We start from the raw sequence: 19780 nt of genomic DNA on the forward strand, positions 1-19780 counted from the left end.
CATCCTGTGCAGTGCTGGCTGCGGCTCTGCAGCCCATGGGGTGAGGGACAGTGATCCCATGGCTTTGTTACCGTGCCAGGGAGTCATCATGAGGTGTGTCATGGGACTGTAGGCCACAGGCTGCTCACCTCTTGCTCCTGAAATGCAGCAAAGGGTTAAAAACAGGGGGTTGTTAGCTGTAGATGCTTATGACCCTCTTGGTTTTTCATGAAGATTTGTCTTGTTTGTTTTGGAGCAACCACTGCCATTAGCTCCTTTTGTTGTGTATAATAAAAAACATAGCATAGTCAGTCAATGGGGCTTTTTAGATGTGTTAGTAGTACTACAAAAGCATCCAAAACCATTCAGATGAAGCAATTTTCTTATTTTTTGGAATTAATATCTGAATTATCAAGGTGCACATCCAGTACCAACAATCAGTTGCATGTTTGTTTGTAATCAGTGGGTATTTTCCCACTTCTTTGGGATATAAATCCAGCATAACTTTTGTTTCATTTAAGCAAATAATATGTTTTGACATAAATATGAAGTTGATTGCTTGTGTCTGCTAAGATGACAAGTAACAAACACTATTTTATTAGTGAGAGTTAAGAAAATTATGCTTTTGGGTAAAGAATCTTCACAACTGCCGTTGCTTAGATTTAAAAACTAGTGAGTCTTGTTAAATTCATTGTGAAAGACATAGAAAGGCTTCAGTGTCCCTTCCAAAATAATAAAGAATCTGTACAATCAATCGGCGTCTCAGGATGGCTTGTAATTTTTTGGCAGACTATTACAAGAGCTGTGTAACAGCAGCGTTCCCTGTAAGCAGGCCATCCTTCCTCTCCTGTTGGGGACAACCCTCCCCACATTTGGTCTCATCCTATATGTAGTGTGGGTTTCCATTTGAAGTAAAAAGAAATTTTTTCTGTTTTTCAGGTGAATAGGGAAAATAAATTCTACTCTATTAATGGAGGCTTCTGCAGGGCATTTGGGCCCTTTGAAGATGCATTTCTTTACCTTTTGTACAGAAAAAATTTCTCAGAAAATATTTGATAAATACTGCCCCAGTTTCAGCTGGCATATCATGCTGCATATAGCAGACAAAACATTTAAAAAAATAAACATTTTTTAAAAAATTTATATCCTATGATGTTATGAAGTGATGCAAATAAATGATTGTCCAGTGTTTTTTTGAGAAGCAAGAGCTCAACCCTCTGTCCAGCCACAAGAATGGATGCTGAAACATTCCAAAGTAATTATTTAGAAAACAAATAAAAAATTTGACAAAACTGATGTACTACCTATGAAATATGTTTAAGGTTAACATTTCAACAGTCTAAAACACCAGTGCTTATTAAGCATGCTGTTTCCACAAAAGGGAAAACAAATTTAGGAAAGCCAGTGCAGAACACTGCAGACATTTTGAGCATTATTCCGTCACTCAGCCATTGATCAATTTAGATTTTGGGTTTTGGGATTGCTTTTTGTTTCAGCCAGTACTGTGCACTTCAGAAATGTGGAATGTTTTAGCTCCCTTCAGGATCAGAGAGAATGCATGCTATTTAAAGATTTCAGTAGATAACAAATTATCTGGTTTAGCATCATCCATTTAAAACAATGTCAAAAAAATCTGAAGTTACTTTTGGCATTTTGCCACTGAAATAATTAATCCTAGGTTGGATGGAGGAAAAAGAAAATCAGGAATTTCAGTGCTCTTTTTCTCCCTTTGCTTATAAAGTTTATTACAGCCAAAATATTCACCACATATTCAGTGAGTCTTCCCGCCCCACCGTGCCCCCGATTTGTTGCTCCCTACAGGTAGCCCTGTGTGAAAGGAATCTGCTTTCCTTTGGCTCATGAAGCAGAAATGTCTCAACAGAGAAGATTTGAAATTAATTGACTTTGTACTTGAACTCCTGCTTAGTTTTTGACTCCTTCAGTTCTTCAGTCTCCAAAATCCAGCAGTTCCTAGCTTTCCTCTCTGACCTCTTGCTGCCCTCAGACCAGCTGTTCTGTCCAACAGCAGTCCAGAGCAGTTGGCCTGAAAGGCAAATCCTTCCCTTCTGTGGTATGGATGAGAAGCCCTCCCTTTGCCTTTTTAAAACAAACAGACTGAGAAACATGGTACTTTGAACTCCACAGAATCATACAGTAATGGAAGCTGAAAGGGACCTCTGGGAATGTCTGGTCCAGCCTCTCACTCAAAGCAGAACCAGTGTGGGTTTGCTCAGTTAAGTTCTGAGTATCTGCAAGGGCACAGATTGCAGACATGTTATGGAGGAGATCACGTCTCATCTGAGCCTCAGCTTGGCTGTGCTATTGCAAGACTATTCTTTAAGCTGAATTTAAATAACCAAAACCCAGTTGGTGATTTTTTCAGAGTCTTGGCACTTCTAGAATGAAGTAAGGCTTTAATGCCAATGGTCTGAACGAAAGCTTAAAAGCAAAAATGCAGTATTCCAGCATATCTAGCAGTTCAACTGGATAAAAGTGTAGCTAAGCAATCTGTGTTTTGACTTGTATTCAGTTTTAATTACTGAATATCATTCTGAAGAAGGTTGTGTGGATTAAATTGTTCCTACAAGTGGAAATATGCACAAAATTAAATACGCCATATAAGTAGAGACTAAAAGAGCAGATTCTTATATTTAGAAGAAATCAATGAGGAAGCTTAAATAAAGTTTATAAAGTAAAAAGTAAAAGCAGTAAATTTTGCTTTTCTGTTCATTTGCTGTGAAAATCTGGTGCTCCTATCCAAATTTAAAAATAATGCGTCTACACTGGATACATTGATTTATTTTTTTTTCTTCTGCGCCCTTAGTTTGTGAAGTTCATTACATAAAATTATTGAAGCTCAAAATCTGTGAGAGAGAGTCTGAAAATGTAACTGTAATATAACCAAGAGTACAACTAAAGTCTTAAATTAGGGGGCTTTTGCATGCAGCAGGGCTGCTGAAGCCTGGTTTGTTACAGAGTTGGTTCCTGTATTTCTTTAAGAACTTTCCCACTACAGAAAGTCAAATTTTTACTTCTCTTTTCCCTTTTACAACCCCTGCTGAGACAGAGCTAGTGTGTAGTCTGGTTAATTCAGACTGCTTTGCCTGTGTATGCTTGTTTGAGCTGACCAGCTGCTTCTGCGAACGCAATACAGAACAGGTACGTTTTTGAGGCCTATAAATTGTTCATTACTTAGGATGATCTCTAACTGAAAAGCTTGCCATATAAGCAGGTATTTTCCATTTTGACATTCCTTGAGCTTCACTGGGAAACATTCAACAGCGGATTAGTCTGATTTTTGTGTAGTGATTCCTCTGCCTATAGTTTGACACGAGCTTTGCGATTGTATTGGCTTCAAAGCAGTGCATGTGTCGGACGGCTTACACAAGACAGGCATGTAAATGGATTGTGTCCTTGTGTTAGGATTTTCCCCCTTTCCAGACTCTCCTCTTTCAACTAAGTCATGGTACATATAAGTGAGCATATATATGCCTAAGCTAAGCTTCTCTGGCTTTTCACCAATTTGAAGACTTTCTCGGAGCTATTGTCTTTCCTGTTTACATGCCAGTATAGACTTCCATGAGTATTAGAAGTTATGCTAATGCTTTTTAATAAGCTTTAGCAAATCAGCAGAGTTTGCTTCAGGATGTGTGGGGTTCTGCTGTCCCACAAGGTTGTGCCTCAAAGAAGAGGAAGGGACACCTTTGCACACTGCTAGAACACCTCGTCTTGCCTGTCCTCACCTTTGCTGCAGAGCCCTGGAAATATGGCTGATTCCCACTCATTAGAAGACATGTTGAATTAGCTATGTGATGCATTTATGCCTCAAGGCAAGTTCCTTTCCAGCACACAGTGCAGGAAGATTCCAGCTGAAGAGGAGAATAAAATTTTTATGAACTGGGACTTGAACACTCAAGTGCTGTAATATGCTTTCAGCTAATTTCATCTTTAAATACAGATAATGAATCCACTTTCAGATAAGAAGCATCATTCATTCTGTGTGAATGCAAGTATGTATAGAAAGGGGGTGACTTACAATTTGGGCATATCTAGGAATTTTTTTTAAGATATGTGTCTATTTTATATATATTTATATATATATATATGATTTAAACTGGATAGGTAAAGCCATAGTGATGTATTTGTTTTTTAAATAATTTGGGTACTGAGCTGTGAAAACACTGATGAAAAACATGACTTAGGAAACCCTGCATAGTTTGTTACTTTAGGTACCTGTATCCAAGAAAAGCCTTTTTTTAAAAGAGCTGGTGCAGTGATGTAAGGCAGTTGTGAAAGCCGTGTAGGGCGTGTTAAAGATCATGAAATGCTGTAATGCTTTTGGAAAAATCAAATCCCAAAGATCCACCTAACCTTTGTTCCCAGGATCTTGGATGGGGCATCAGGCTGGAATTGGTCTGGGAACACCTGCATTTTAGAGTAGAAAATATAATAGTGATTCATGACAGTCTCATGATGCTGTTAAAAAAAATACTAATTAAAAAGAAAAAAAAACCCTTAATAAAAGCTGTTTAGAGTTATCCTAAGTTCAGGTATGGGTAAAATAACATGCTTTATTTTGTCAATTTTGTCTGTATTATTTTATAGGAAATTTAACCCATCATTTACCCAAGTTTTTTAGGTGCCAAATCTTTCCAGCAACCTGTTATGAAATGTCAGTTATTCCATGAAAGTATTTTCTCTCATATGGTGTATCACCAAGCCTTTGTCAAAATTCCCTAGCCTTATTGATAAGATGTAGTTTGCATGAGTTCAGTATGATAGTTTGCCACATTTTACTGACAAAATTTGCTTTTGTCCACTATGAGCAATGTAATCACATGGTCTATAAATAGAAACCCCTATTACAAAATACAGTCGTTCCACCTGTGTCGTCCTGTGCTGGTTTCTGAAAGCAGGGGATGGAATGGGTGTTCACAAAATGCAGGTTTTCACTGCAGAAAACAGGAGTGTGAGCAAATGGCTGGTTTGCCAGTTCCGAACAAAAGCTCTCAGGCAGTGGCTGAGGTATGAAATGTTCAGATGTTTAAAAATTTAATTTTATTTTTTTAGTTTAAGTGTGCCCTTTGGAGAATCAGCATCTTTCAGGCGATGAAGTAACGGGTGGTGTGGTTTCCATTGCACACAGTTTCGCTGCAGTGGGGAGCTAAACAGAGCGGCTGGGAGGATTTAAGGGCTTTGTCTGATGGCTTTGGCATTGCCTTTACCTCGGGAAGAGGCGGCGGGAGCCCTGTGCTCCCAGAGATAATTGTGCACGGCTGAAACGCCCCCCACACCGATGTGCCTGTGTTTTCCAACAGCTGCAGGAAGCGATCAAGGCTGGCAAAGGTGTGACTTCTGCCATCGACCTCTGCCGCTGCCACGGAAACAGAGCGCTGGCAGCCCTGGAGCGATTCCCTCCCTCGGAGGCCAGGGACGCCTTGGCCAACATTGTCTACGCCGTGACCAGGTTTCCCTGAGCTGCTGCTCCGGGACGAGCGTCTCTCCCCCCGCAGGTGGAAGCAACCCGGCGGGAACACCAGTGCCGCCTCCCGCCTCTGAGCACCTCATCCCATCCCGGCAGAGGAACGCGCGCTCGCTGCCGCCACCAGCAAAATTCGGGAGAGGAAAGAAAAAAGGTCACAGACGGTTTTCGCTTGTCGTGCCAGAAGCGCACTTGAGGCTGCACCGGTAGAAATAATTAATGAGTCCCGTTTCCGTGACCTCAGCAAATGGACAGGAAATAAGGCGGTATTGATTGGGCAGCAGCGGGGACGGCGCCAGGGCGGAGGCCGGCGGTTTTCCTGCCAGAGGGAGGGATGCAGGGAGGGAGGGAGGGATGGAAGGGCGTGAAGATCCAGGTGTCACAAGAAACCCGCTCGAACCTGCCCAGAGAGAGTGAGCTGCCGAAGCCGGGAATTAACATTCCCTTTTCCAAGGGGAAGGGCAGTTTGGGGGATTAATGGGGGAAAATCCCTCTCTGTCTGCACGCAGTTATGTCTCCTCACACTCTTTTTATGTATTCAAATGTAAAATTACCCTGTGCCTAATGAGTTCTGTATTTGAGAAACTTGCTGAGAAAATGTGTCAAGCATGGTAAGTAGGAGCTTTAAAATATTTAATCAAATATTAATTTGGCTCTGTTAAGGGAACTGAGTGCCTGGAGTTTATACTGTGCCTATGTAAAATGTTACTCTGGGTCAAAGAATGAGGTTTTTCCAACTCTTCTGGGGCGGGGGGGGAATATCCCTTCCTCGGATCCAGCAGTTTGTTTCAACAGAGTCTTACACAAAAGAATTTCCTATGTTTGTGACACTTGTGTTAATTTAAGCCAAATAAATGTTAATTTGTAAGGCTAGACATCAGCCTTTGGCAAAAAGGAAGCAGGAATGCTCCTCTGTGAGTAGTCACCGCACTGAATAAAATGCAGAAAATACTGGAGAAGTTTTGAACGTCAGTTTTTGGATTTTCAAGTCCAATTACAGATGGCTTATAAGGTGTATCAGAAGCCTGCAATTTGAGACCGTCTCTGTTTTGTTCATAGGAGATGATTTTTGTGGTTTGCACTCGTGCAATCTGAGAATGCCGTTGACAAGAAGGCTGAGTTTACATAAATGATCTAGATTGAGACTCAGCTACCTTTCTTCCTTCTGTGGTGTAATTACAGCCCAATCTGGAGACAGCTAGCACAGCAAACAGATTTCATTACATCCCTCACTCAAACACTAAGTGGAGTTATTTCTGTTAAATTCTCTCCTCCCTCCTTTTCCCCCTGTGCTCCCTCCCTGTCACACAGCTTGTTTGTCATAGATCAGAGTGTTGCATTCCACCAAATGCAAAATATAAATAAAAACTCTATCCTCTAAAAATATACTGAAAATACATCCTGTGTAATGTGCATAATATTCTGTGTACATTCTGCCCACATTATACCATGATATTTTATGTATAATAAGATTGAGTCCCAATCTTTGTTTAGGAGCAGCATCCAGAACTCAGGACTCACTTTGTTCTGGAGAATGGCTTCAACACCAGATCCCTTCTTACTTACACTTTTTCTCTTTCCTGCCCTGGCATTTTCTCTCTTCCCAAGACTCTGGAACTTCTCCCTGAGTTACTGTTGTTACTGCAGCAGGAAGGCTGAAGACAGAAGAGAAGCACTAAGAAGCATGGTTTTTTCCAGACAGTTACCCATTAAGTTCCCTGAAGTGGTAGTAAAAAACGTGCTTGAAAGAACTACCTAAGTTCAACCAGAGTCACATTTCAGCTTTCTTTGGCTCTTGTTTTTACATATTACATGAAGTAAGAGCCATTCGTCATCTTTTCTTTGTCTTACATCTGTGTTAATTGGTTCATAATTATTTAGGGCTGCAAAAAACTTGGGTTGCTGGAGATATTCTGAGTCACTTCACCTCAGCTATGTGAAAGAAACACCAAACATACTGCAAAACTATGTACACCTCACTTATTTTTTCTTGCAAGTACAAGTTTTTATTTGTACTTGTACCAATAAAAGGGAATCACCAAAAATTAATTACTTTTTTGGGGGGGTATTTTTATCACCAGAATGTTTTGATTGCTCTTAAGTAATTCAACCTTAATTTTAAAAAATACCAAACAAACAATGTGAATTGTCCCTTATCAATATTATCAAGTAATTTTATATTTAAGGTGTTTGCCTGTAAATCTTCAGAAATTTTTGTTGTCTTGTTTCCTCCAGGTAAACTACAAGCAAAATATTGTACTTTTCTGTCAGACTCCGGGTGAATTAGTCATTGCTGTGTACTAATGTACTCCTCGCTCCTCATACAGTTTCTGGGCAATGTGTAACCTTAGGGCTGTTCTGGTCTGGTCATGGTCTTATTTTTGTCTCCTCGGTTCCTTGTCCTCACCTACCTCTAAAGCAGGTCAGGGAGAGGGAGGCCAGTGGACTGAGGAAGGCATTCACACCATTTACTTCAGTCACCCAGCTACTCAACCAGACATTCCTGGTGGCTGCTCCTCTGAACTTATCACCACTATGGAATTGCTGCACCATTCCACAGATGCACAAAATACAGGACAAGGTCCCAGCTGCTTTTTAAACCAAATTAAAATAAAAAAGTTATCCTGATCTACTGCATCCCACTTGTGATGGAGTTAATTTTCTTCGTAGTATCCTATGCAGTCCCATGTTTTGGATGTGTAACTAAAACAGCGTTGCTCACCCGCTGTGCTCAGCAGTGCTTGCACATTACCAAGGCTTTCTCTGCCCCTCACTCCAGCACCCAGTGAGGGGCTGGTTGTGGGCAAGGGGCAGGAGGGGGCACAGCTGACCTCAGAGTTAGTCTGTGCTGTACAAGATCATGCTCAGTAATAAAAACTGGGGATGGGGAGGGGAGATGTTCCAGAAGTCTGTTGCTTGGGGACTGTCAAAAAACTGGTAGTGATTGCTTTTTCCTTGCTTGTTTTTCATGGTTTTGTTTTCATTTTTTCTCCTTTTATCTACTAAGCTGTCTTTAACTCAACCCATAAATTTTCTCACTTGATCTTCTCTGGGGTAGAGTGTGGAGACGCTTCTCTATCTGTTAATGGTTAGGGATTTTTAGAAGAATCTGCTAAAACTGTGTCTTTTATTGGTGGCATCAATTTCAGTTTCCCACAATATTTTTGACCTTTAGGATTGTAGCCTCAAATTGTTCCAGAAACAGAAGTAGTTCAGTAAAAAGCTCTTTCTCTTCTAGTCTGAGGGTCTCCTTGCCCCCAACTCATGCTCACTGAGCTGCAGCACCAGCAAATACCAGGGGGAAATAGACTTTAATCATAAGGCACTTTATATATAGACTACCTTTCTATTCTTCATATCTCCCTCACCTGCTTGTAAACACTCTTTGAATGATTTTGCATTTACTTTTAGTAAAGCAGCAAGTCATGCAAATACAAAAAACCCTTGTTTGCCTGCCTCTGGCCTCACACTGCCTCAGCTGGATAGAGAGGAATGCTGCTCCCTGCTCCTCTGTGCTGGGCACAGAGGGTGGGATGTACCACATTGAACTCAGGCATGTCTAACCACAGATGTGCTTCATCTCAGCCCAGGAAATACCTCCACGAGGGACTGTATTCATCCTTTCTTTGTACAGAGCTAAAACCCACACTACATCCCATGGTGGGGGCACTGGCTGAGCAGCTCTGAGGTGCTTAGCTGCTGTCCAACACAATTCTTTTTGGTACCCAGGATGGACACTTAGGGCTTAAGATAATAAGATGTTTTACCAGAGTGTGCTAGAGGGAACCTTTTATGCCTGTTCAGCTGTTGCTGGTCGCGATGTTGACTTACTCACTCTTGATGCAGGTTTATTTGTTCCCTTACCCACTCCCTGTCTTGCTCAAGAGTAAACACAACAAATTGAGAGCATGTTGAAGGCTGGGTTTGTCTTTTGCAGTTTGCTGTGCTGTGTAGCACTTGGTTGTGTTTTCCCTTGGAGAACTATGATGAAAGCACTGGCCCTGAGCCTAATCTGGTATTTGGGCTGTGCATTGCTGCTGTCCCAGTACTTCGGGAACCATCTCGTGGAGATAATTAACAATTGCACCTTTTCTCTCCTTTCCTCTGAGAGACAGTTTGTGGAGGAAACAACAGCACCTTCCCCTTCGCCTCCTGCACGTTTGCTTTCCGCCTTGTTACAATGACTGTTCAGTATTTTGAACACTCCTGGGTAATCAGAATGTTCACATCAGTGTGTCTCAAGAATCTGTACCCAGCTTTTCCTAGGATTAACTGAGTATTTAGGAATATCACACAGGGATGTGCCCTGAGGTTGTGTGGTCATGGGTGGTGAGGTATCTAGAACAGTTTTTACCTCTGATGGTGTGGCACCTGACTGCCAAACGAGTGCACGATCCTGAAAAAGCGACAGTACATTTGAGAAAAGGATGCCCTGGCTGTGCTAAAGGGACACAACTTCTCACGCTGTGCTGGGCCTGGCCTAACGCTGCCAAGAACTCTTCAGCACCCGTAGAGGGCAGAGATGGTCTCTGTGTCTGAAGACGCACAGAAAACACCATGGCTAAGCCAGACACCCACCTCTCATCTCTTATCAGTTACCCCTACGGTCACAAAGAAACAATGGACGCAGAAGTAAATTGCCTCAGTCAGGGAGAAAGCTTCTCCCAAGAGGGAGCAGGAGAGGATTTGGAGAGGCAGCCTGTTGCGCAGCAGAACAGTCACAAGAACAGGAGGGGAAAGAGACAGAAATCATGAACAAGGCAGAAATCACCAACTCTTTATCCCTGAGTAAGCTGCAAGATACACATAAATATTATAGCCATCAGCCTGGTGAGCTAATTATCATCTGGCTGCTGCAGTGCTGTGCTACTGGAGCCAACTGTCAGGAATTAGAGAGCAAGGCAGCCCAGCAGCTGGGATGCCTCACAAGGGAATGGGGGATCAACAAAAGGATTGGAAAAGGAGCAAAAATCAGCAGCCTCTGGAGGCAGCTTGCATTGAGTGTGAAGAAGTATCCCCTTGGAGAAGGTCTTGCAAACTATTAAAGCAAGAGTGGACAAGCACTGAGAGTATCCAGTCTCTGAGGGAGTTAGCAGTGGTGGAGGTGATCTACGGCACCGGGATAACAACCGGGCATCTGAAGACCCAAGTGAAATCCAGTGCCTGTGGTGCATGCGGTGGAAATTTGTGTGGAGCACAGTCACCATATGCCAGCACCTGTGCTCGTGGCTTGGCCAGACATCAAGGCCCCAGCTGTGGGTAGATTGGCCAGCCTGCTCCAGCAATTCAAAGAGAATCTCTCTCCCACCCACCCCTGCAGGCCTGTGCCTCAGCTGGGGAGGGACTCCCAACAGGTTCCAGCTATTCAAAGACTTCCTCCTTCTCGCCACCAGCCACCATCCAGGCTGACAAAGGAGCTGTTTTCTGCTCAGGGGGGAGGTATCATGTGCACATTGGTGTGTCACCCTGTGGTTCTGTCTGCATTATCGCCATGAGGACAGCATGGGGTAGTGGGATGCCTCAAAAGTGGAAGCTGGGGTATGTGAATTGTGAGGAATTTTGTGGCCAAAAAGGGCCCATACAGGAGAATTACCACTCTGGTTGCTATTGAGCAGTTCCCCAGCAGCGCAGAAGGACTGATACTGCCTTTGACCCCAGTGTGGAACTTCTGGTTAGCAGGAAAAGGATCAGGTAATGAATACACCATGCAGCCATGCAGGAATTGAGGGGCCCTGCCTCTGGCCAGGGAAGGAAAGGGATTTCCAGGTTTATTTGAGTGCATGGATTTGATGGCCTGGCACACCTGATCAGCTGGCTGTGCTTCTCTTAATGTAGCCCTCCATGTGCCTTGCCTTATTGGCAGGAAAGAATGCACACGTGGCCCATATTTGACCTAGTACTTGACAGAAGTTGCTAAAAGATTGAAAAGCTCTTTTTGGTTTAATGGAAACATTAAGGAGGCATTCTCTGGAGCTGCTGGGGAGTGCTTCTTGCCCCAAGCAGTGCTAAGGATGCCAGACCAGTGTTCTCAGGGGTACACCTGCTGGGGAGATCTCCCCGTGGCTTGTTCTTCTGAGCAGTATTTGAATTTTCATCAGTACAAAAGGCTAACTCAGGCAATTGTGCCGTGCTGCAGATTTGTCAAGGAAGTGGCTTCTGGGTCAGAGCACTGGCTGCCAGGACTCTCGTCAGCTACTTCAATCTCACAGAAGAGTGAGGCATCAAACTTTTTTATTCTTTGTAGTCTTCAAAGTCTTTTACCTGCACAGTGTCTTACCAAAAATAAAGAACTAAAGCTTTTCAGTCTCTTAAAGCAGTTCAAAGGAAAGAATATTTCCAGTTCTGAAAGTCATCTGTTCTGACGGTCTTTGAATTAAATTATCCTTTTTTGTTCCACCTTTTGGAAACCAATCCCTAAAATGCATTAATTATTTACATAATTAGCATTCACGTGTTTCTCTTTTAGGCTAAGCCTGGTTTTCTAAAGCTAAGAAAAAGTGGCCATTAAGCTAAAATTCCTACAGCGAATTCCTTTAAAATAAACAAAAAGATAAAGTACAGAGCTTGCTCTGAGTTGAGAAGAGGGTGACAAACAAATTGGCACCGATACACCAAAGCCTCCTGCAGTCCCCTTTGTCCAGCCCCTCATGCCTTGACTCGTGCGTGCCTCTGCCCGCAGCTCCCGGCCTTCTGCCGTATTCCCGGCCCCGACAGCAGCCGCAGAATGCTCGGGCTCCCCCCTGTGTAGGAGATCCCTTCTCTGCAGTGCGTGAAGTTGGCTTAAATTCATGCCTGTTTGCAAAATGCTTTAGTCGGTGTGCCTCTCTTGAGGCAAGGCAACCTTTTTCTCCAAAAGAGAAAGAGCAACAAGACGGTTTACCTGCTAAACTGGAAAGCAGCGCTCTACCGACTTCCCATGGTGAAATTGCAAGTCTTCTGCAGGAGAAAAGAGGGATCGCATCATACAAGAACATTCCTCTCGGCTAATAGTGACAGGCAGGTGTCCACTGATAACTGAAACAGTAGTTCTCAGATTTATCTGTTTTTTAAGAAATTTCTGTATTAAATTCCATTTGAGGCATATTTTGTTATATTGTGTAGGAGAACTGCAATTTTGCAGCAGCATTATAAAAAATCTTACTTTGACATTTCCTTCTTTACCCTATTCCACTTTGTCTTCCTCCCTTCACCCCTTGCTCCAAATATCAAAGATTGAAAATTCTCTGCTTTATTATTAGAACAATGCTCATAATTTTTAGTTTTAAAATTGTACATATAAGTATTATACTTGAAACAAAAACAATATCTTAAAACTAGACCTTTTTATACCTTAAATGACTTTCACAAATGACTGGCCTCAATTGCAAAGTTCAAATCTTAGCAGTTATTAAATATCAAATTATAAAAATTAAATGTTATGCAGAAGCCATTAGAAAAATCTCAACAAGTACCAAGAGATTAGGTTATATTTTTTTTTCCCCCTATAAAAAAATATTAACCCTTATTTTAAAAAGCTTTACTTTCTGCAGAGGAGCATGATGGTTTTTCTATGTGACCAGCTTATCCAAAACACAGCGTGGTTAGGAAATGATGCTTTTTTTCCCTCTTGGCTAGTTTTGATGAAAGCTCTCCAAGTTGCACATTGTGTCTGAACATTTCTTCATTCATAGCATGTGCCCATCGAAAACTGTTTTCTGTTTGCAGCATTTTAGCTGTACTATTTATAAGCTCGTTGAACAATGCTACTAGAGGCTGTAAAAGGTGTGTATTTCATATGCAAATCACTACCAATAATTTTCTACAATTACACTTAGTTGCTTGCATCATTATTTTCATAAAAATGGGTTTAGAGGGAGAACATTACAGAAAAAATGTCGGTATTGGTAAGATTTATTTTTAATCAAACAATTTTATTTATATCCAAAGTATAAAAACTGTGAATGTCCCTACCTCTGCTCACATTATATAAGACCACAAGCAATATACATGGCTTTTAGATGGAATATGCTAAGATATCTTTGCAGAAAAATAAACAGGGTTTAAACATCTAGTATCTCTTGAAGATGACTGATGCTGCTAAAAGTGGTCACATTGCTAATAATTAGAAATATTTCTTACATAAACTTTTATGAAAAGTAATTGCTTTCAATCACATTCTATTGTAGTAATAACCACCAAGCAGGTTGATTTTTTCTTATTGTAAACCCAGGTCCCCACCGCTACAGTTTTTATTAAAAATTCAGTCCAGATTGAATTTTCACCAATATCAAAGGGAAATTCCTGTTGGATGAAATGCATTCACCCTTTAAATTCATGGTTGTTCTCAAAGGCCCTGCTGTAGGGTATGACTAGGTTATACTGTATGGGTTATAACTAGGGCATCGAGTAGCCATGAGCCAGAGATCCACATTAATGCAAGTTCAGGAGGGAAGATTCCTATCCAGCCAAAGAGCAACGTTCAGGAGTAGCTTCCCAACAGTAGTGAGGGTAAAGACCGAGTATGGGGAATCCCTGGCTGCTTCTAAGACAGTGACTGTTTTTTGTGAAAAGGACTGTATAATATGTTGGCCATGACAGAAGAAGCTGGACCTCAAAAAACCTTGAAAGGCTGTTTCAGTTTTGGGACCTGAAACAAAGAGGATTCCTACAATCTGAATATTGCTCCTTTGAGTTGAGAAAAACAGTCGTTTAGAGACAAAAAAAAAAAAAAAAAAAAAAAGCTAAATCATCCATCTGAGTTCTCAAAGAAACCTAGTTTTCCACATTGCTTCACAATTTTTTTTTTAATATTGTTGCAAGCACTTGAACTTACATATCTAAGTGAGGTATGAGACTATGCAACTGGTCCAAAATATTCTTTCTCCATATAATGGACAAGATATGGAACTGAGTGTTAAGCACACAAAGGAGAGCATGCTGTTTGCACTTGGCTGGGAGATGTGGCCGTCTTTAGGAGAAAGGACTTTCCAGGCTGTATTTACCTCTTCTGGATGTAAAACAGAACTGGGCAAACAGACCTTTAGGGGATAAATGTTTGATCCTTCAGAGTTAGTTATGGTGTCAATAACAGGATGACTGTGCATTAAGTGAGCATTACTTCTTTTTAAATGCAAAGCTGTGAAATAGCTCACAATGGCGCAGTTCTTGGCTGAACTAACATAGAGTAAAGAGAACTGTGATTTCATTGCCAAGAGATTAAAAGAGGCTTATGCTTCCAAGAGTGAAGTTGCTCAGATTTGTCAGTTTTTAAACAGTTATGGATGCAACTGATGTCTAAGTAAACTGCTGCAGCACAGAAGGAGAATTTAGGTTGCTCACTGGGTTGAGTTACTCTATTCTTGAAGCTCCTTTACATTTCTGTTCTGCTCTTCCACTTCAGCTTCGATCTGGTTTTTATTTTAAGCTTTTATATAAAATTCTTCTTCCATTGGTGCTCAAGTGTTACATATCTGCTGTTTTGCCAGGACACTCTGGTGCTACTTCAGGCTAGAAAAGGGTTTTCTTATAATGAGTGTTCATTTTTTGGAAACTTTTTCTCTGTGAGCTAAACTCTTAAGATTTCCAACCCACATGCACTTGGAGATGAACCGTCTTGCTTTAAAATCCAAAGATGCCATTTATATATATTCTCTATTTTGATATCCTTGATTCAGCAAACAACACAATTACATCTTGCCCATCTCTGTGAAGTCTAGCTAAACACCAATTTTAGAAGTTTCCAGTGGCATCTATCATTATATCTAAGAACAAGAAGCAGTGTTGCTATAAAATTTAAAAAAAATCCCCAGTGTGTCGTGTAAAAATTCTGTTTCTTGAGGGAAAAAAAAAAAAGGGAAAAAAAAAAAGCAATTCTATTAACTGGCACTCTAATCCAATGTTTCCCAACTAGTGTAGTATTTTGCTGGCAGAACCCTCCAACAACGCTTGCAGCCACAGGAAGTTTAAAAATATAAATAAAGTTCAGTTGTCTGTCTGTTGTCTGCCACTGTTCATCTCTGCCTGGGTTACAGCAATGTATGGATATTGCCCGCAGCATGTTACTTGTTCAGTATTGTTGCCTGTGGGCCAACAGAGGTTCCAGATATTCCTGTGCAATGTGTCCATACATGTCCTTTCAGTCGGACTGGCTGTGAAGAGCATGAAGGTATGCAAAGTTTGTTATCAAGTTGCTTTATTTGCCATTAAATATTTTCGTTTTATAAACTTTGATTTGCAGAACGCATTTTACTGCAAATCAGATGAGTTAATTGGACCAATTTTTTAATGGTGCCTTTCAGATGCTTTTATTTCAAGGCAGAAAATGTTGGAACCTGCATTTTTTTTTTTTTTTTTTCCCTAATATATTCAGTCTCTTTGAAGTTTATTTATATCAAATACATGCCTAAATAATTTAAGGTGATGTCAAGCTGCCTAATTTAAGTATCTGCCCTCTTTGGGTGAGTGAGTGGCACCGCTGGAGTTCCGAGTGCAGCCGGACACCCGCGTCCCCCCTGCCGTCCCTCTAGAGGGCAATCCTGCCCGTCCCATCCAGCCCAGCTGCCCCGAGCCAGCCCGCAGGAACCCGCAGGAAATACGAGACTCCATCCACTTGGCCGTCCCCAGGGACAAGCACCCTTCCAGCAAAGGCTGGAACCACACTGGGGTTGAGAAATTGCGCTGTAATGCAGAGAGCAGCCGCTCGGCTCCTGGCGAGAGGCACCTCCCGTGCCTGCTGCACACGCAGGGTGGCCAGCAGCGCAGCAATCGCTGAAAGTCAGCCCGAGAGCGGCACAAAGGAGTCCGGCTACCGGCGTGGGCTTGTCTTTCTGCACAAGGGGCTTGTTTGCTGATTAGAGTCTTAACATAAAAGGTATATAAGTTTCAAGGAGCTGGCTCCACACCCCGCCGTTTCTCATCTCCTTTCCTTCCGGGCTCCATAACTCTTGTGTCTGGCTGCACAGTGGCCTAGTTTCAAGATGTGGTGAAGTGATAGACGATGTACTCATACCATAGCAATGCTTTTTACAGAATGAAACTGCCAAAATTAGTTCCTGCTGCAAGTGCTTTTGACATCTCATGCCACATCTCTGCCTACTGAGTGCTGCTGTAGGCTATTGCAAAGATCCACAAGAAGGAAACCTCGCTGAAGGTTTTGAGTTGGATTCTTGCTTATCCCAAATGTTTGCAGCACAGGAAGCAAAAAGGCTTCTAAATTTAGGTTCATTCTTCTGCTCCTTGTCATCGTACCAAGCACCAGCACACTGAGCTGTTCTGAGTCCCAGCTCAGGGACAAGCGCTGCCAGCTCTGCCACCTCCCTGCCAGCCACCGTGGCTCCTCACCCCTGCCCAGGGAATCTCTAGCCGACTGGATCCTTTGAACTGACTCAGAGAAGGCATTCTCCGGGGAGGGCTGGCACCTTGGAGTTTCTGCAGGTAAAGGTCTAGGGACCTGCCTTAGCCCACCCTTAGAGAACTCCATAGCAGTGCAAACAGTGCTTTCAGCTTCCCTGGCGTTCTGAGCATATCGGTGTTGGCGACTGAAGTCTCCTGCAGTTTGCTCAAGTCAGTAATGGCTCATTGTATTCGAGGGCAGTGGTGATTTTTTTACTGAAAAGTTCTCTCGCTAGAGCACCACTACTCCCCTCCCCGGTGACCTGGAATTTTTCACAGATTGCCGCAGTGTCACGGAGTGGCTTTTGAGCCAAAGGCACAAAGTGGGGGAAAGATGAACATTTGAATAAATGGCGTGTATAGCACAAGTTCAAATGGTGAAAAGAAATGGGACTTGTCTGGCTGGGAAGCCAATCTAAGCTTGCTACCTGCATTGCCTGGAGACAACTTGGCTCGCTCCCGTTCCATTGAATACTGTTATTGCAACAATACGCTCGTGCTACTTTGTGCTTAGCTGAGGCCCTTCAGGTCTCCTCCTGGGCTTGAGTCCCTAGTAGCTACAATGCCTCAGGCCAGCACTATAGAGCAGAAATGAGGTGGAGTTCAAACTGGCAAGGTATTTTCTCAAGGGCTCTGAAACTGAGTTTGGGATTCCACTGGCTTGTTCTTGCCTTATGGTTGCCTTTCCTTAGCCCCACTAAATAAATCCATCTGAGATCTAGCCCTACTGAGCAGCTGGGCCGGCTGTTAAAACACGGCACCCATTAAGAAAAGCCTCAATTATCCTTACAATAAAGGAGGGGGCAAACCATACCATAAACTTGGGTGTTCATAGCGCTAACAGGCTCGGAAAAGTTCGCGGGCAGTGCTCTTTATCTCCAGAGAGAATGATGCGCTAACTGCAGAGCACTTGTGTTGCTAATAAATGTATCTATCCTTCGCTGGAGTGATTCATCGGAGGAGTTACAGTGCTGGTAGTTCCCGCTTTTAAGCGCTCCTTTTAACAGCTGTCTATCAACAGCAATAATAAAAGGAGCAGTCAAAGTTAAAATCAACAAACTATTATCTGTTAGGATTATTCATGGATATGACACTGTAAACATACCAAAAGTCCCAAATGCTAAATTTAGAAGAGCGACATAAGTGGAAGAACAAAATTTTAGAGAACTGCATCTAAAGAAAGCGCCAAAAATCTGAAATGGTGAGGATTTTTTATTTTAAGAGGCACTCTTTGTATTGTTCAGTTCAGAGGAAACAGCATGTGACTAGCAAAGTGCTGAGCTATTTATGGGGCAGATTTATCTGAGATATTTGTCCAGTTATTTCTCAGTCCACTTACATGTCTTTGTATTGCTTTTGAATTAAAAAAAAAAAAAAGTTTGAAATAACAAACTTCAGGTTTATTTACCAGTTACATTCACAGCACTGCTCAGAGCTCACGAGTTTTACCTTCACATTTACTTGCCGCTTGCACGGTGCGTATTTGCCTTGTAACTTCTATCGGATACATCTCCCATGCTGCACAGAATCCAGCATCCTTCATGGCAGTATCAGCCCTCACCTACTTATTTTATAATAAACACCTTTTATAAACATCTTTAGACTGAACTTCTTTTACTCTGGAGGAAAAAAACAAACCGTAAAGCAACTACAACATAATTAGAGCACTTGGCTGTGTACTTTTATTAACAGCAAAATTATTTATTAGGAATGGCAGCACTGGCCGAGTTCAGTGTGTAAGTAAAACACTTCACGCAAAACTGCCAAGTTCCAAAGGTGTGTTACATATAGCCAAGAAAACATAACTGCTAGAACTGGCCATAGGTTACAAAACCAGACTTCGCTCTCCCACTTTTTTTTTTTTTAATTATTTTTTAATCTTTGGGAAACGGTTTGGTTTTCTACAAGCTGTTAGTCGAAAGGGCACGTATGATTTGGCAGACTAATGTAATGTCTTATGTGCTCCTGTCAATTTCAGGGAAGATAAAATCTACAAGGGTACTTAATTAAAAAAGAATGCGATGTCTGTTTTATAAATCACTGCTGCCATCTGCCCCGCAAACGCGGAGCATGGAAGCGGTCTTGTGTTTAACCAGCGTGGGAAAAAGCCTGGATCTGAATTAAACCAACTTACTGAAGTAACTTTTTTTAAAAAGTACAGGCTTAAGCCTAACGCGGCACCAAACAGCGGCGTTTCCTACTCGGCGCTACGCACAGCAACCCGCGTTAAGGTCACATAAAGGCGGGCGGGCAGCGCTCCCACGGGCGCTGCCAGCTCCGGGCACGCCGGGGGCCGGAGCCTGCCGGGCCGGGCAGCGGCTGCGTGCGGGTGTCACAGCCCGTGTGTGCGAGGAGCTCTCGGCGCGTCCCCCGGCTCCGCCCGCAGGGCTGCCCCGGGCTGACCCGCGGGCACGCCGCCGTGGGGACGGATTTACGGCATCGCTGCGGCCGCGGCCGGGGTCTCGGCAACCGCCGGGCGACCTCTCCGCCGGCCCGGCCGGAGCCCGGCTCTCTCTGGGGATGACCCGGATCCCCCCGGTTTTGTCGCAGCCTGGCGGTGGCGGTGGCGGGACGCGAGTGGCGGGTGGGTGTTGGGAAGGCGCGCGGGGGGATGCGGGACCGTGTGCCCGCGCGCGGCCACGTGCTCGCCGCCACCTGCCGTGGGCACGGGCGGGTCGGGGCTCGGTGTCCTTGTGCGGAAATGACACACGGTCCCGTCACGTCACGCGAGAGCGCAGCGCGCGGACCCTCGCACACAAAGAGCGGGGGGGAAGCGCGGGCTCCAGCGGCGGCCGCTCCAGCCGCCCCCGCCGCCCCGGGGCTCCCGTGGCCCCGCGCGGAGCAGAGGTAAGTCTCGCTGCCGCCGCTGGTGAGGACGGGCGCCGTTCCACGCACCCCACGGCGAGCGGGGAGCGCCGCCCCGGCGGGTGGGGGAAGAACGGGGAGGGG

At 43.4% G+C, this 19780-nt stretch overlaps 2 protein-coding genes across 3 annotated transcripts in view; both read left to right on the top strand.

Annotated features, from left to right (window-relative positions):
• PDSS2 (decaprenyl diphosphate synthase subunit 2) overlaps positions 1-8098 on the top strand; it is a 111759-nt gene extending 103661 nt beyond the window's left edge. Inside the window, exon 8 of the mRNA XM_041414879.1 lies at positions 5298-8098. Coding sequence (XP_041270813.1) covers positions 5298-5456 — 159 coding nt within the window. The 3' untranslated portion in view covers positions 5457-8098. The remainder of the gene's footprint in view (positions 1-5297) is intronic.
• A 10999-nt stretch (positions 8099-19097) lies between these two features.
• BEND3 (BEN domain containing 3) overlaps positions 19098-19780 on the top strand; it is a 19551-nt gene continuing 18868 nt past the window's right edge. The window contains exon 1 of one of the 2 annotated variants that reach the window (XM_041414926.1): positions 19098-19415. The gene's annotated coding sequence lies outside the window, so the exon portion shown is untranslated. Of the gene's footprint in view, positions 19416-19500; positions 19679-19780 lie in introns of those variants that run through there. The other variant, XM_041414925.1, reaches the window with a different exon arrangement.

This window comes from Onychostruthus taczanowskii, unplaced genomic scaffold (genome assembly GCF_017590055.1).
Source record: "Onychostruthus taczanowskii isolate IOZ18803 unplaced genomic scaffold, ASM1759005v1 scaffold48, whole genome shotgun sequence".
NCBI classification, from domain to species: domain Eukaryota; kingdom Metazoa; phylum Chordata; class Aves; order Passeriformes; family Passeridae; genus Onychostruthus; species Onychostruthus taczanowskii.